The 17,762-nt window shown below is 40.4% G+C and overlaps 1 protein-coding gene across 2 annotated transcripts; it reads left to right on the top strand.

Annotated features, from left to right (window-relative positions):
• Positions 1-38: 38 nt before the first annotated feature.
• LOC109626259 (cohesin subunit SA-1-like) lies at positions 39-17,526 on the top strand. 2 transcript variants are annotated; one of them, XM_020082151.2, is made up of 32 exons: positions 39-205; positions 536-633; positions 1,363-1,459; positions 2,022-2,249; positions 3,077-3,173; positions 3,501-3,577; positions 3,964-4,168; positions 4,849-5,000; positions 5,212-5,409; positions 5,797-5,895; positions 6,360-6,439; positions 7,148-7,255; positions 7,604-7,700; positions 8,056-8,158; positions 8,353-8,456; positions 9,064-9,156; positions 9,417-9,509; positions 9,890-10,090; positions 10,532-10,599; positions 10,689-10,776; positions 11,138-11,218; positions 11,651-11,743; positions 11,882-12,050; positions 13,332-13,462; positions 13,880-13,981; positions 14,375-14,508; positions 15,023-15,145; positions 15,493-15,671; positions 15,988-16,183; positions 16,312-16,407; positions 16,536-16,623; positions 17,026-17,526. In XM_020082151.2, the coding sequence occupies exons 2-32, from the start codon at positions 605-607 to the stop codon at positions 17,074-17,076; spliced, it is 3,660 nt and encodes a 1,219-aa protein (XP_019937710.2). In that variant the 5' UTR covers positions 39-205; positions 536-604; the 3' UTR covers positions 17,077-17,526. The 2 variants fall into 2 exon arrangements, with proteins under 2 accessions (XP_019937710.2, XP_019937625.2); XM_020082066.2 differs by having other exon boundaries at positions 40-205; positions 533-633.
• Positions 17,527-17,762: the final 236 nt, after the last annotated feature.

Here is a 17,762-nt window from a genome sequence, read left to right as displayed (position 1 = left end):
AGTAACCAATGGCAATCAAGTGACCCCGCTGAAATGACCAATCACCTTCTGAGCCGAGGAGCCGCCGGCCAATCAGCGTCCAGAGAATCACAGAGCGAACTTTTGCGCGCCCTCGGTTCTGACCGGACGGTGACATGGAGATGGAAAAATCCCCTTAAACCAACAAAGTGTGGAGAGAAACGTCCCGATCGGTTACTGGTCCACGGTAATAATTACATTTACTTTGCTGATAGTTGTTATTGATCCATTTGTCGGTAGAAGATGTCTGGACTCTGTCTGAAGTACTGTAAACTGTGTCTGTAACAAGCTAATGCTAGCTTTTAGCTGAGGTGCTAACTAGCGTTGGTGCAGAGGCTAACATCGAGTATAGCTAACATCGAGTCTAGCTAACATCGAGTCTAGCTAACATTGAGTGTAGCTAACGTTAACTTTAGCCAACATTAACTTTAGCTAACATTAACTTTAGCCAACATTAACTTTAGCTAACATTGAGTGTAGCTAACATTGAGTCTGTGCCCTCTCTCTGCTGTAGCAGTGTTAGCAAACAACAGCTAACCAACAAGTCGGAGTCTTCTCATAATACCTGGAGCGTGTGTCACCGCAAATGGCAGCTGGAGAGTCAGAGTGTGACAGGTAAAGTTAAGCCAAGTTCAGTTCAGCTAAGCTAAGTGAAGCTAATCGTTTTCGGTGCCATCTGAATGTTGTAGCCCATCTCTCCTGACTCTTCTCAAAGTCAAACACCAATGCACAGTTATTGAACATATTTAGATGAGTCTGTGTCTTAAAGCAGATTAAAAACTGGACAAATGAAGCAAACTTTTAAATGTTTTATTCTCTAAGATTCAACAAAGAGTTTTGTAAATTAGACAAAGCCTGAATATCTCCGTCAATGTAAATACAGTGTACTGACACAGACTTGGCAGCATGTGTATCTGTAGCAGGTGTAACTAGCCAGCAAAACTAAGGGTGTTGCTAATTGATACCCAAGTTACCATCAGAATGGAAATGAAGACTTTCTCAATGGGACAAGCTGCAAGAGATCTTTATATTACAGACAGTACACTGACATTTTGTGAGGAGCAGGCATGTAAATGCCTAATTGTTAAAATGCACAAATTAAGTTTATATAAATATGTACACACAAGGAATTCAAATTATGAATTTGAGATAAAATGCAATAAATATTGCACCTGGGAATGATAATAAAATAAATAAATCACTCTACAGTGTAGTGTTGGTGCTGTTAATAAGCGCTATGTGGTCTATATACCTTGTATTAATTTGAGGGAATTCCTGAGCAACCCTTTTAGAATTGTTGATGCTGGGATTTGTCTTGATTTATTGTTCTTCCTTGTCTATTAGTCTTGAGAAGCTGGAGGATTTCTCAGACTCTGGCAGTGATTATGAGGCCACAATAAAAACCACCAAGCGGAGAAAACATGCAGTTCCTGGACCTCAGGTGAAGTATTTTTATTAGCCATCAAAATATGAAATGCTTATTTAAAAGGTTCACACTTAAGATGCTTTCAGACATGCACTGAACTCATCAGATACTCCATATTTGCGTTTGCATGTATGAATTAAATGTCTGAGTGAGAGTACCCGCGGTTTCTGCGGACTTTCTCCGCCTGACCGGCCTGCTGTCCTCGGCTGCTCCACCTCTCATCTGAATAATGTGGAGGATTTGTTGCTGTTGTGAACACGTATGTGCAGAAAACATCTTGCTGCGTTGTGCATGTTTGAAAGGCAAAGTGCGGGTAAACTCCGTAGCCAATTCTTTCATGTCTGAAAATGGCTTTATATTAATCACCAGGAAGTAGATCAGAGTAGGTTAATATTTTGTCTACCATCTCTCAGTTCTTGCAAACGATAAAGAAGGCTTAACTGGCATCATGCAACACTGAGGTCAAGGTTTGAAGCCGACACCATATCATGCTTTATTTACCACTAATTCAGTTCACTGCATCATTTCACTCTAAATCTCATGCTGAGCTGCCCCTTCATGTCTCTTTCATCTCAAGCCACCCAAGAGACCAAGGCGTAAAGCTGCATTGAGGGTGACGTCCAGCCCCCATAATAGACCCATCCCTGCTCCTGTGGACCCCTCCCTGCAGCAGCAGCAGCAGAACTCCCGTGGGTCATCCAGGCAGGTCTCTCCCAGACTTGCGAGAGGAGTGAATGAGAGAAACCAGGGCATCAGTGCAAAGGATATATACGATGCAGTCTGCTTGGGAAAGAGTGCTATGGTGGTGAGCGAGCCCTCAGCTAAGCATGAAGGGAAGGGGAAATGGTTTGTAGAGATAAATGCATCAAAGGACTGAGGTAGTTGTAGTGAAAGGAGACACAAGCCTCTGTAGAGCTGACGGTGAGAGAGATTATCATGTGCTGTCAGCGGCTGACTGATGTGACCCTATAGAATTGCCTTTGATACGCAAAGAGGAAGGAGTCCTCCCATTGGGTAGTGTAGTCAATGATTGACGGCAAGTGTCCATCCCAACTATTGTTGTCCTTTGCCCCAGCCTCTTCGGGGTAATGACTAGAAAAGTGAACCCATACAACAAAAGAAAGACAAGTGTGGTGATCAGTCATTAAAAATAATCTAAAAAAGAGTGTAGAGCAGCATCACATGCAAGTGGTGATTCTGGCTCAAGACCTATTCTCAAACAGCACATCCAGCAAATTTAATCTGCTTCACAAAGGTTTCATGGTTTTTGACTATATTTCACTCAGTACTTCTTTTATATTGCATTTACTGCATTTCTAATCAACACCATTATTAAAAACACGACAGATGCTCTGAAGGAGTCTTTGTATTTATAATGGAGCTACGGTTGACAAACTGATTATGCAAAAGCGTAGGTGATTAAAACATGAGGGCCAGAAAATATACGGGCAAGACAAGGATGGGGAACACACAAATACACACGTTAAAAAATAAAATATAAAAGACTTATGATAGAAATGTTATTTCTGAACTCCATAATATTATTCAAATGACTTATTGTTATTAAAGCCGGCTGCTGTTTGATCTGAGTGAAGCGTTGTCATCGTCTGTTGTGTCCTTGTCAATCTTAAGACGGTGGTGGACGAGTGGCTGGACAGCTACAAGCAAAGCCGAGAGGTGGGGCTGCTGGTGCTCATCAACTTCATTGTTCGGTCCTGCGGATGCAAAGGTCAGAGGTCAAGAGGGAAACCAGTAGCTGGGAAGTGGGGGGTGTGGGTCAGAGTTCAACAGATTATCTTTCCAATTTCAACTCAGGCAATGATCAGCAGTCTACTATTGATCCTCCGGTATGCTAAAGATGCAGTGTTGAGGAGCTGTGCCACCTCTCTGTCTATTGACAACACAGTATATCAATATTCTATGTGGGTGGAATTAAAATGCGAAGAAGATCAAACCATGTAAATACAAGTAGAATAACAGATATTATTGTAGCAGCACGCTTATGTATAAATCCTTTGGATTTCACAGTGTGTTAACCTTTCATCATTTTGTCCAGGTGTGGTTAGTAGAGAGATGCTTGACAGCATGCAGAATGCTGAGATCATCAGTTCTCTAACTAAAGAGTTCAATGAGGTGAGAAAAGAAAAACACAAGTTCAGAATTAGTTTATATTTGTCAAAGTAAACCCTACAATTAAGATTATTTATACAGATCAAGTTTGAAGACTCATAGTCTTTGTTATCTCTTCACACTGCGAATAATCCTGCTGGAATTAACTGAGCAAGTCAAATGACCCCAATATCCCAGGACATTATGAATCGAGGGATGCAGCACAGCGTGATGGAACACGCTAATTAAGATCTAATGCTGATAAATGGACTAATTTATGAATTAATCACTCTGTTTTCTCCACTGACATGATTGTTATTAGCTGAGCAAGCCACCGGTTTCTACCTCAAAATATGAAGCTTAGTCTGAGATGCTTCCTGTTTCTTTTGTTTGCTTTCTTCCTCCTGCAGGATTCAGTGAACTATCCTCTGTGCACTCCCGGGCCCCAGCTGAAGCGTTTCAAAGACGGCCTGTGCGAGTTTGCTAAGGTTCTGGTTCGCTCCTGTCGAAATAGCCTAATTTATGATGAATACCTCTTCCCCTCGTTGTTGGCTCTGCTCACAGGCTTGTCTGACTCCCAGGTCCGAGCCTTCAGACACACCAGCACCCTGCTTGGTAAGCACATTGGTACAGTACAGGTGTATGTAAAAGAAATTACACAGATTTCACGAGGATGTTTTGGTTATAGCCTTGTGGTGATGTCGTAGTTTAAAGGCTGCTCACAAATGTCACTTGCTTTTGATAATGGAGGAAACCTTCATTCCATATCTGTGATACCAGAGGTTTTCCTTTCTTTCCTCTTTTCTGGGAGACAAAATAATTTGCTCCATTCAGCTGACATCTGTTTTAGTCGCAAGACAGGTTCCTTTGTTTTTTTCAGTAAGTACTCTGCATGTACAGTTTTCCTTTGTTGTGTCTCTTTGTTTTCTTCGGCACAAGCTGCTTAACGTTGTCATTTCTTCTTTTCTTAAAACCAAATCACCAAAAAGAAATTCAACAGCTTATTTTAAATGTGAGTAGAACTATACATTATTAGTCAAGAGTCAAAAAGGGCACAATTAACGCAATTAATCACTCAACTGAAGTTTTCTATGGTGCATTTTGTGACCGCACCTATGCAACATCATTTTCATTAAAATATAAAATCAGTTGAAAACCTGAATAAACATTAGTGAAAAGTGGCATTTAGAGATAGTTTTTCTTGTTTGTTAAAGATTAAGCCTTCAATTTAGTTCAAGTGCGTTATGTGGATATATTATCTCAATTGACCTTGTCAACCTCTATTTTGTATTTAGCCATGAAGCTGATGACCGGGCTGGTGGAAGTAGCTGTGATAGTGTCTGTTCAGCTGCAGACCACCCAGCGGCGATACGACGTGGAGAACAGCAAGAAGCCGCATGACAGAGCTCCTGACAGACTGGAGGAGCTGCAGGCCACCATCAGTGAGGTGACACATAAACACACACACACGAGCATGACTGCAGTCACTTTTTCATAAACATGCAGGTCACAAGATTAAAGAGGAGAAATGACATTGACCCTGTGTGGAAATTCAGATGTTTTTTTTTTTTGCGTTCATGGGAAATGATTAAAATGTAGAGGACCAGTGCTCTTACAGATTTGTCTTAATGCATTAGTTTCATATGTATGTGCCCTAGCTGCAGGAGAAAAGAGAGGAGCTTTCCTCCATGATGAACGCTACCTTCCGGGGTGTGTTTGTGCATCGGTACCGGGACCGGCTGACTGAAATACGGGTGGTGTGCATTGAGGACTTGGGCATGTGGCTGAAAATAGATCCTGAAGACTTCCTGAATGATGGATGCCTCAAATACGTGGGGTGGACCCTGCATGATAAGGTCGAAAAACACGAAGGACTAGACAATTGAAAATACATTAAAAAGTAAAGTGTTAAATGTATCTGTCATTCATTTATTTTGCTGTTCTGGCCGTGGCTGACAACACCATTTATACAGAGTTAGCACCAGTCTGTCGGCCAGTGACAAAGACTCCAGAGCACTGGGAGCTGGCCACTTCAGATTAAACCACTTGTTTTTTATTTTTTATTTTCAGGCTTTGACAGCCTGCTTTACCAAACACAGTTGTAGAATATCTGCAGTCAGAAGCAAGAAAGATCACATACAAAACTTGAACAAAGAGAAATCTTCACTATGAACAGACTTGGGAATTAGTCTGTACGTAGGTTACAGAAAGTGTAATACTATACTCTCTCTTCATTCCCTTAGCAAAGTCCAGTGCGTCTGCAGTGTGTGCGTGCCCTGCAGGGTCTGTACCAGGAGAAAGAATTCATTGGCCGCCTGGAGCTTTTTACCAGCAGATTTAAAGTAAGGCATCCCTCTGGATTGGACCCATACCTCATATAATTCCTTTTTTATTTCTGCTTTTCCCCAGTTCTGTCTGTCTGTCTGCTAGAATCTCTCTTTAATCTATTGTTTCAGCTTATTGTATTGTTTCTATTTTGTTGCCTGCCTATGTCTTTTTTTGTTGCTAGGATGTCTTCCTTTGTCTGGGCGGGTGGCTGGATGTGTTAATTGCTGCCAGTTACTGATGGTTAATAAGCTCTTCTCAAACACAGAAAAAAAACCCTGCTAAGCCGTGTGTGCTGCAGCAGATAAATGGTTTTCATGCCACAGCTTAGTGGCTAATCAACGGGTTTGTGTGTGTGCATATATGTCTGTGAGTGTGGGTAAATTTATGCATGTCTGTGCTTGTCCTATTTATGCCTGTTTGTCTGCCTCCATGATCATGCATGTGTCTGGTGTGCCACTGTGTATTTGTGTGTGTTTAGGAGAGGATGCTCAGCATGGTGCTGGACAAGAACCCAGACGTGGCAGTGGATGTGGTCAATCTGTTGCTGCTGATCCATCAGTGAGGGGTTTCTCTGTCTGTGGTGGTTTCTCAGTGACACTATCTGCAACATACAGTGCAGGCATTTCATTGTAGCTGACCTAAACGTACCCAATATTCTATATTTTACTGATACACTGTGAAGTGCCTTTCAAGCTTAATTTACTCTGTACAATATTAGCTCATATCCTCAGCTCTGAGGCTTTTGCGTCAAATCCCTGAATGAGAAACTCTCCAAGACTCTTATTATTACCTGGAATCTATGCTCACACAGCCAAATAAAATTCACCTGAAATGTAATGTGACAATAACAAAACACTACAAATATATCCTCGCTGGCTGCAAGTGATTCCAAGTCCAACTTCTCAACAATAGAAATTAAATGGTGACTCATAACTGTGATAACACTCTGTTGTGATTCACAACATGAGTCGTGATCTCTCGCGTCGCCCCAACATCTCAAACAATAGACTCAAGTCACATATCAGTTGAAAGTTTTTTGGGGTTAATTAACAGGAAAGTGGTGATGAGGTTCAAGAACTTTAACTGCCGGTTATTAAATGTCTGTTTAATCTTATGAAAAATATTTATATTGTTTGCCTGAAAGACAGTTTCAGACAAATATCACTATGGATCACTTGAAAGATTAAGTAAAAAAACGTTCACCGTATTTTTAATGTAACGCCCACTATCTTGACCTGTACCTGTCTGTATGTGTTCACAATGCAGGAGGACAGAAGAGGGCCTGAAGGAGGAGGAGTGTGGTCACATCTATCCCCTAGTTTATGCTTCACACCGAGGCCTGGCGTCTGCAGCCGGCACCTTCCTCTACAACAAGTACACTTTCATCCTTCCTTTACAGACTAATGAGCAGCATTGTGTTTGTGACTCATCCCAAATATGACAAACACATTTTCATCGCTGTTGTGTGGTAATGTTGTCAAATCCTAGAAGAAGACAGTGAAAGCATGCCATGGTTTTGAGGTTGATTGAACATAATGCGTCATAATGACCAAGCATGGATGAAGAAAGTACTAGTTTCTGACAAACATTGTTAATTGTGTGTAGACAGAAGTTTTTATAATTTCCTTTTATCTTTATTTGAGAATAATTATAAATTGGACTTGTATAGTCCATTTTTTAAATCTTAATTACACATTTATTTATTTTGCGTGTGTGTGTCAGACTGAAAGGTTTGATTTCCAGTGACAACCAGGAGAATAAACAAAGTGAAAAGGCAGCCTTCCTACAAATCCTTATCTCCTTCTACACCCAGAGTGAGGTAGTCTGTCTCCACCTCCTTCTCTTTTTCAGTCTGCCTCTCTCGCTCTGTTTAAATGTCGAATAATTTGACATTGGGATTAACAATGTGTATACAGATTATCTACTTTAGCTCCTTTTCCCGTTTTCTTACATTGTCCGGAAGCTAAATAGAAAAGGGTTAGAATAAATACAGATGTCAGATATTGTTTTTTCAAGAGCACAATTTGAAGGAACACTGACTGATACACCAAACGAGTTCAATTATTGGGATCTAAAGTAAATTTACACTTTCCTACAGGTAGTAGAGTTTCAACTGTTCAGTATCAGACTGGTGCTTTACATCTGTAGTAAAATAACTCATTCTCTCTTGACAGTTTCATGAACATGGGGCTTACCTGGTGGACAGTCTGTGGACTGTAGCAGGATCTGAACTGAGAGACTGGGAGACGATGACAACGCTCCTGCTGCAGGAGGCTGGTGAGACCAATGAAATTGCTCTTTGTACGCCAATAAGCAGTATCTGAGTGGTACTCACTGTGATAAAACATATTAATAAGTAAAAAAAACTTCTTCCTCTGCCAACTTCTGCTGCTCCTTCTCCGTTCCTGCTTTTTGTTGTCTCAAATATAACCCACTCAGTTTTACTCCTGCCTCTGCCTCTGTATTGTCAGGCCTCACAGATCAGGAGGAGGGGGCTCTCATAGAGCTCATGATGTGTGCCATCAGACAGGCCGCACAGACAACCTCACCTGTGGGGAGAGCTCAGGGCAAGAAGGTGGTGACACAAACACAAGCATAATGCTCTGTAGTCGTATGAATTTATGGATCAGTGGAACTTGGGGGCGAGAGAAATGTTATTCTTTGTTTAAACTATTTACACTTAAAAGTCAGATCTAAACCAGCCATGAAACTTTGCGACACTGAAAAGGAATACACAAGACATACTGCATCTGTCTGGATGCTAGAGTAAATGTGATCATACTTTGTATAATATCCTCTCATATATACAGATTGATCCTCGATCAAATTTAAGAAAGTTAGCTGTTACTAGTATGATTGAATCTGACCCTTTCCTTTAAAGGCAAAATGTATGTTCTTTGAAAGACCATCACTTTGATACAGTTTATTTAATTTCTGGTCATTTACATGACCCATCTCACATTGATTTACTAACTACATGAATATGCAAAAATCTAATAGCGTGTGTGTATATATATCTCAAGCTCTTTCAGAGTTGAACAACTTGCATAGTTCCTGAAAATAAAGAAAATTCTGCAGAAAATAAAGGGAGAGCTGCACATATGTACCCTTGTAAACACTTACAACCCCAATGTCTTTTGTGTTAACTGCTCTTACTCTTCACTGAATGTAAATGCGATTAGCTCCTGAGTATGAAGGACAAGAAGATCCAGGAGCAAGACAGGAGACGTATCACCACACACTTCATCCCTTTACTGCCACAGCTACTGACCAAGGTACACAATCAAAGTTTACTTGAAGTAGCTGGAAGTATTTCAATCCTTTACATACAGCACATAAACAAAGAGTTGAATGTGGAACAGTTATTTGACGTCACCTCAGTTTCTACAATAAAGAGGCCTAATGCATTACTGACATTATACAATTGTTGGCATATTACATTGAGATCACAATTATGATGTGAAGTATGTACTTAGACATTTTGTAGTAATGCTGAATTTGTTCTCTTTTACCCTCTGCCCTCAATGACCTGCAGTACTCTGCCGATGTCGGGAAAATTAGCCTCCTTCTCAAAGCCCCTCTCTACTTCAAACTGGAGATGTACAACAGCGCTCAGTGGCTGGAGAGGGTAGGGGGACTGGAAATGTGAAGGAGGAACAGAATTTGATTAAAATCCATCTGGCAGCGTTCCCTCCTTTTCATACTCTTCTACACACTGTTTTTTTAAGTATATGGCGAATGAGCTCACCTGTGGCAGATTGCCTTAGCTAGCAGAAATGGACAACCAGCATGGGTGTGAATAAGATAAATTACAATACACACTCTATTCTGTTGTAAATACAAATTCATTTTATTACAATGGAGCCATCACAGTGACTGCTGGCTGTTTCTTAAAATGTTAGCAATTGAAATTGTGGTAATACATATTCTATTTTTTCTTCTATATATCCTATATTTCTATTGTTCCTTTTTTATCTTCCTTTTTTCACTCTCCCCTTGTTCCTTCAGCATCTGGACCTGCTGCTGTCACAGGTGTGTGGCATCGTGAATAAGCACACAGAAGCCACTGTTTTGGAGGCTTGCACCCACCTGGCCTGCGCTCTTTGCTCCGACATGTACACATTCTCCTCCCGTGCTCACCTGGCATTCAGCCAGCTGCTGGACAGCCTAACCGAGTGCTTCAACGTGTACTTAAGTGACCTGCTGCAGGTGGGTGAGCGTGTCAGTGAGGTTTTCAGACAGGCAGAGATGCAAAGTATTAAAAATGCATGTGCACATGCTCATACAGAGTTGACTTATGTATTTCAAGCTTCCATCCTGTATTTGCAATATGTATGGTTCATTCTGGGACACTGCAAAATTAAAAGTCTCTAAACTGTGTACCCTATCAATGAGGTGACTTGTCCATAGTCACATTAAGTTACCAGTTTAATAATACATTTTATGAAACAGGACTGTTCTCCAGACCTTTACAACAAGGCAAAACAATCTTAAATGCTCAAATTATGTTTCTCAACTTTCAGGATGGTTGAATAAAAATGTATTTTTATGAAAGTGCTTTTTTTTTTTTATTTATTTCTGTCATAAAATAAATGAATAAAATATAAAGCATCTGTTCTCTCAAGAGTGTGAGTCTGTTTGTGTACTTAGGGAACTGCAGATGACAGTGACATGTACAGTGCAGCCACTGCTTTGAAGAGGATTGCTGCTTTGTGTGGGTAAGTGCATTGTGTTTATATAACATTGTACAAACTGTATTTTATATATATATATATGTAGGAGTCTTGTCTGTGTGTTTGTTGTCCAGCGCCGAAGACCCAACAGGCTGGAAGCTGTTTGACCCCTGCGTTGAACTGCTGAGGAGCAGGCTGGAGTCTGGAGAGCTCGACAAGGAGGTTTGAGATAAAAACACTCTGATATACAGACTAAACTTAAGTGGTTCAGCGCTGAGTTTTTTCAAGGATAAACAAGAATAAGAGCACAACACAAAAAACAAAGATGTCACCTATGAATAATTGAGCTGAAAATGTGTTGCTATGTAAATTGTGTTGATTGACCACAATTGTTCTTAACCTTAATTATGTCATTTTGCTCCATGTAATCTTAAAATAAATAAGGTGTTTGATGCATTTCATCTAAACATTTTTATCCTGAAACAGTCTTTAATCTTTTATGATGACAACAAACCTCTCAGAACATTTATGTGTTAACATTTTTTGCATAAATGTTTTTTAACTTGCATCTGTGTCTTTTCAGCTCATGGTGTCAGCTCTGAAGTGTGCAGCCTTTCACCTGATGTGGGCCAAAGTGAATGCAGTCAACTTCAAGCCAACTGAGGTATTCGTCTCAATTTCGTCAATTTTAAAGTAGTTTGACCTTGTCCCTGTCTTTCACACACTCAAGTGGCTCAGTTGAGAATCAGCCTACCTTCATGAGATGAGCCAACCTACATCAGACATCACAGCCAACCCATGGTGGCCATGTTGGTGGCCTTCCTGTGTGTTTGTGGACTTTTTCTCGTCTGTGTTGTTCAACAGTTCACCAGCTGCGTGGACAGCAGGCAATTAACACTGCAATCTGTTATATGTGATATTTAGTTCCTGCTCGTTCAAACTTTTTCTTAGAGATTCTCTTAATGTATCTGTTGTATCTCATTCTTCTATTGAATCATTTCCATCCCTTGTTCTCTCTTTCAATCACTTCCACTCTCTTTCATACAAGCGCGTCAATATTACTCATCTTTTTGTCCCTCTGTCGTCTCTGTTCCAGGCTGAACTGACGCGTCTGAGGAGGGAGCTGCGTTCCTTCTGCAGAGTCTGTCAGACATGTCTTACAGTGAACCAGGCTGAGATCAGAGATCAGGTAATAACGGTCCCACACAAGAAGATAATTGGGCTGATTTTGGATCCGATCCACTTCTACCGCTCTAAAGTGATTGTCTGCTCAAATTATCCTTTAGCATCAGAGGTTTACAAACACAATCTGAATGTCAATCCACAGGCATTTCAGCTGCTGTGTGACTTGCTAATGTTGTACAGTAAGAGCTCAGTCCGCTCTGAACCTGCCCTCAAATCCCTGGTCCACCTTCCCTCTGATTCGCTGCGTTCTGAGATGGCTGCTTTCCTTCTGGACTACATCTTCACCGACTCTGAAGATGCTGAGCTCAACGGTAGGACTGGAGGATGTGACCAAAAATATTTACACTTTTCAGTTAATATTGATTAGGAATGATTGTGGAAGGAAAGACATTTTATTTTTGTGGTGAGTACGTCTGAATGTAAACTATTTTCTTTCACATGAAAACATCTCTAAATAAATTTGAATTTGCAGTTCAAGGGCCAGATACATTTAAGTCAGGATTAAAACCTTAATCAAACATTTTTGGATGGGGTTTTCTATTTTGTGATATTTACGCAGCCAACATGAAAACAATCACACAAAAGATCGACATGGTTTGTTATGCACAAAACCTATTTCACACTGTTATTAATAAATATTTATATACATTTGAAAAAACTCCTGGTCTTCTGGTTCCTGTCAAAGACTCAGTTATGACTGAAAAAGCCGACACGAGCGACTGCGGCAGGAGTTTGAACAAACCACAAGAGGTTTGTTGTTTATGAGTTTTGGAGCTAGAATCATTAGTTTGGGGCCCCAGATTCTCAGGCTGTTTTATATATGTTTAGTGGCGTGATACCTTTTCAAATGGTGGAGGAGGTTTATTGTGTTTCCTGTCTTCATTGGCACAGGCTGCATGTATATCTTGCAGCTGATACAGTTGATCACTCTACTGTTTATCCAATTACATTATACAGCTCCTCGTCACTGATGTTTTGTGTGATCTCTCTTTGTCACAATGTCCTTATCTTGCACAGACATGCATAATATGTTCTTTTTCCTTGTTGTGGCCTCACGTGCGTTGGCTACGTCACACTATTATCAGAGAGGGATTATGCAGATGATGGTTGATCCTAATACAGAAGATTTACAGTTATCATAACAAAGTCTTTACTCAGTGTTACTTTGACATCAAATCCAAAAATAACACCCAGTATATTTGTGCATTAACTGGTATTTACAGAAGTGACAACACAGTTACAGATGTCATCTGAACATGATGGTCATCTGCCATGTCAGTAGAGGGATTTTCATGTGGATCTGTACTGTAGTGTTTTGGAAATGAATTTACACACTGACAACCAGAGGGCCCTGCCCTCATTTATGCCTGCAGACAGTTTTTCATGTCTTGTGATGAGAATCCTCTGCTGTATCGAATCTGTTTTTCTCAAAGTACCCTAGCAGCCAAATTCCAATTTCTGATTATTTTGGTGAGTTAACTACTGAAAACTTCTACTCTTGATCTCTTGCCTACAATTCTCAAGTTAACTTGGTCTTTTACTGCTCTGTCTTCCCTTTTCTCTCGTTTCTCTTCACTGGCTCTCCTCTCCAGTCGAGGGTGAGGAGATGAAGATAACCCTTCTCCAGAGGAAGCGGAACCAGCTGGCGGGCTACTGTAAGCTGGTCATCTACGGGGTCCTGGACCTTTCTGCTGCCACTGATGTCTTCAAGCACTACAGCAAGGTGGAGATGGAGAATAATGGCATAAAAATACACATATATACATTAAACACACACATATCCCTATTCATTAACTGGCTGTGTCTCAATTGTGTGCAAATAAATAAATTAGTTCAGAAATACTTCACATTAATAGTTCTCTTTGACTGTCATTCTTTGGAGAAATTAAATGGGTTAGGAAACAGTGTTTGTCAAACAGAACAATGAATAATGGAGTGGATGTGAAGGATAGTGGAGGAGGGTGAGAGGATCTGTTTTACAACCAGCGAGGTGCAGAATGAGTCAGAGGCTCAGTGGCTGAGAGACGCACAGATGACTGGAATTATTTTTACATTGTTCGATATTAAACCAGTGGTGTGAGCTAATAGACTAATGATCACAACTCTGTTTTTTGTTCCTCTCTTTTGCGGTTTCCTCCAGTACTTTAAAGACTTTGGTGACATCATTAAAGAGACGATGAGTAAGAGCAAGCTCATCAATCCAGTACTGAGCGCCAAGACCGTCTGCCTGAGCCTGCAGCAGGTGTGCACTCATTAATGCATTTTTAATAATCAGAATAATGATAATTAGACAGTCTGGGATATGTAAAAGAGAGTTACTTAAAAAACGCATGACAATTTAATTTATTAAGATTGTCACTGCCCCAGAGGTTTATTTGCATCCTCACATCCTATTTCTACATTACAATATACATATTTATAGTACATTTACTGTATGATTAACATATTTTCTCAGACATCTTCATTAATTTTGTTTCATATCCCTTTGCCTGTTTCATGATGCCGACTTTTCTTATTTGACCAAGCCAATTAAAAAGCAGTGTTTGCATTGTTCTGAGCTGTCTTTTTTTTTTTCTGTCCGTGCATATCCATACAACTGTTTGAATAACACAAAGTCATATTTGTGTTTATTCAGCTGTTCTCAGAAATGCTTACGGAGGAGCACAGCAGGAAGGATCTCAATGAGATTAGAGACTTGGGCAAGAGGCTCGCCATGAGCTTTGGCATCGATCTCCACCGTGTCCGCAAACCACTGGTGGCCCTGCACATGTCAGTGAAACACATGTCAATGACGAACGCATACAGAACTCCTCCAGCACATTTCCACTTAATTCGCCAAATCATAATATACATTATCTCAAGGGACTTTACATACAAGGTCAGGACCTTGAAAATTATAGGAAGCCCAGCAGTTCCCACAATGAGCATATCTGACGACTAGAGAAAAAAACTCCATGAACTGGGGTGAGCAGAGAAGAATGGGGAGGTAGAAAGAGGTGGGTGGAAAAGAGGGGAGAGAAGAGAGGGACATAGGGGAGGGGAGATAGAGACCAGAAAGGGTTGTGTACCATCAGGTTTCAGCTCTGACAGACTAATTGTTATAATGAAAACAATAATAGTGATAATTATGGATGTAAAGATGTTAATGACAACTTGGCTATCTTTATGAATCACCACACTTGAAGGCTTTAAATTAAACATGTAGAGTATCTGACACTGTAGTCATTCACTCTTTGTTATAGATGTGGTTTTGAGTTATTCTTTGTGTTGGGTTTACTCTCAGGGACGGAATACATTTTGCGTTTCGAGGCCCACAAGAGGAAGAGGAGCAGCTCCCGAATGTGGCCTTCTTGGAAATCCTCAGCGAGTTCAGTTTTAAGCTGCTGCAACAGGACCGTGTCCAGATGTGAGTAACACGTTTACTGTTGTAGTGGAGGGTTGATTTACTGAATCACTGTTACAGCAGATTTCTCAGCTGTCTGGAATAACAACTTATCAGAGGTGCACAAAGTGGATTAAAGCACTCATATTCTTAACTGTGGGCTCGAGCTTATAAATAATGAATTAGAATAAGCTTTTTGTGATTAAAAGATGAGTAATTTTGATATATTTGTATTTTGGGTATGTTAATAATCTAACTGTATCAGAATTAATTTGCCATAATTTACAGAAACCTGAATAACTGAACCATTAAACATCCAGGTTTGTATTTTTCTTTGTCCTCATCTCTTGTCTCTCCTCGTCTCCTCCCAGGGCTTCATTGCTGAAATCAGAGTGTCCCAGTGCTGCCATCTCCTGGCCGCCGGTCAGAATGTATCAGCAGTCCTTGAAGGCACGCTTTACCTCCAGACCCAGGGAGCAGGAGGGGGGAGGGGATGCTGTCTCCTCACATGATACTCCAGTAGCGAAGCGCAGAAAGACCACTGCTCAAGGTGTGTTGAGTGTAGAGATGATCATGACCAGAACTACCTGAAGAGGTGTGGAAAAATTGTCTTTCATGACATTTTCCCACATCGTTTTTGCGAATTCTAAAGTGTACAATTATGTAAAATAGAAAAACTGGATTTCCTCCAGTTTGAAAAGCTTTAACAAGTGAATATCTGTTTTTTTACTTGTTTTATAACTTAAATTAATAATCGCTGACTAAAACATAAATCTCTCATTATGGTTTATGAATCCATGACACTGTACCTCATCTATTTAGTTTGTAAAATCCATCATTGTTTCATTGTGTCTTCTGTCCTCCAGGTTCAGTGTCCAGCAACGTCAGAGGGTCATGGTTGGATAGCAGCAGTCTCCACAGTGACCTTCACACCCCGGCCCTCACCTCCACCGCCCAGAGACAGCCGGCCAAGCCACTGGTCTCCAGCAAACCCACAGCAGCAGAGTCTGATATCAGCAGCGTCTTGAATGAGCCGGAGTCTGAGGATGAGTTCTCCTCCGGGTTTGTTGAGTTTGAAATTGACAAGACCCTTTGGCCAGTTGAGGAAAAAGTTATTTTCTGTTAAAATAAAGTTCATTTTAAACTTTAAACTTTATGGCTGCAAAAATGTGCCTTCTGCCGTTCTCCAGGCCCCAGATGAGAAGGGTGAAGCCCACCAAGCGACGCCAGCTTCACTCCACCCTGACCAGTTTGGATCATCAAGACCTGAACTCCAACCTCACCCTGTAAGACTGATCTGAGAGAAGAATACAAACTGTGTCATCTGAGAATGTTTTATTTTGTATTGGTGTCATGATAGCTGCTATCAGCCAATGATACTTTAAAATAAAATTGTTGTGTGTGCGACCCACAGGTTGTCTCTGATCAAGGATGATGATGCAGAGAGAGAGGAGGCTGAGATAGAGAATTATGACTCTGACCATGAATCTGGATACACACTGGTAAAAACAAATCTTGGTGCATATCGTTCAGGCCATTTTAGAACAAATTACAGTCATTCATCGTAGTGTTTTAAATTGTATATTTCTTAATATCATTTTGAAAGTCTTGCTTTAATATACAGGTTTTATTTTATTGTGTATTTTCAACAGATCTGGTATCAGTTGAATTAGCAGCTTGTAAAAACCCTGCTGTGCCACAGTGCTGGACCAACTGAGCTACAAAAATAAATGAATGCCTTTGAAAACACATTATAGTTGTGATGTGTGGAGCTGAACACAGACTCATTATTGTACTTTATGTTTTACTTCCCCAAGAGTATAATCAATAAATAATTAAATATTTTCATATCAACATGAAGGACCGAGTCGCTCTCACACTCTCATCCTGTTTTTTCTCTGCAGCCGTCCACACGTCACAACTCAGCCAGCTTCATGGATGAGCTCTTTGATTGAGGCCACAGAGACGTGGATCATCTCTGGAGAAACACTTCTGTTTGATGAATGCACCTCTTCAACGTTACTGTGTTTTCAATACATTCAAGTCTGTTAAGTATTATTCTACTTAAGTCTCATACTGAGTTCACCTGTCACATTAGTTTGAAGTCATTGATTTTGTTGGTGCAAAATCAAGATAATGATTGTGAAGTTTGGAGGCAAAGGCTGAAAATAATTGATTGTCTAAATGTTTATGTTTTGAGTACCCAGAGATTCAGTTGCCGAATGGTTAAAAAGAAATATTGTGTTGAGCTTTAGTTAGATCACTGTTTCCTGGCATCCAGCTGCTCCTGTGTTCCACATTTTCAATTCAGGTTCATGACATCTTGCACTTATGTTGATGGCACCTTACTTTGTTGAGATTTGTTAATTTATAGTTTATTAAAAGATGCTGAATTAAGCACGGTGCATCTTTTGTATGTGTGTTTTTATTTATAATTTGTTGATAAACTGAAATTCAAAACACAGAAGAAAAAAATATCTGGCCACACAAACGGCATGAAGCTGTGCATAGCTGCCAAAATACGAAGTACTGCCCTGTGAGAAGTATCCACCCCCTCTCATGATTTATTTACTGCATTTTAGTTCCATTAGTAAAAACGTTACTGTTTTTTTCCCCCACTTCTTTAGCTGTGGCTGCCACA

This window comes from Paralichthys olivaceus, chromosome 9, assembly GCF_024713975.1.
Source record: "Paralichthys olivaceus isolate ysfri-2021 chromosome 9, ASM2471397v2, whole genome shotgun sequence".
In the NCBI taxonomy this organism is placed as follows: domain Eukaryota; kingdom Metazoa; phylum Chordata; class Actinopteri; order Pleuronectiformes; family Paralichthyidae; genus Paralichthys; species Paralichthys olivaceus.
The sequence above is the reverse complement of the archived record's forward strand: the minus strand, read 5'-3'. Positions and strand labels throughout refer to the sequence as shown.

What these genes read in the sequence shown, in the direction of transcription:
- LOC109626259 (XM_020082151.2), top strand. Translation starts at nt 605, where the DNA reads ATGGCAGCTGGAGAGTCAGAGTGTGACAG. An exon ending in CTGTTGCTGCTGATCCATCA is followed by an intron (nt 6,440 to 7,147) that starts GTGAGGGGTTTC and finishes TTCACAATGCAG; the next exon opens with GAGGACAGAAGAGGGCCTGA. An exon ending in GCTCCTGCTGCAGGAGGCTG is followed by an intron (nt 8,159 to 8,352) that starts GTGAGACCAATG and finishes CTGTATTGTCAG; the next exon opens with GCCTCACAGATCAGGAGGAG.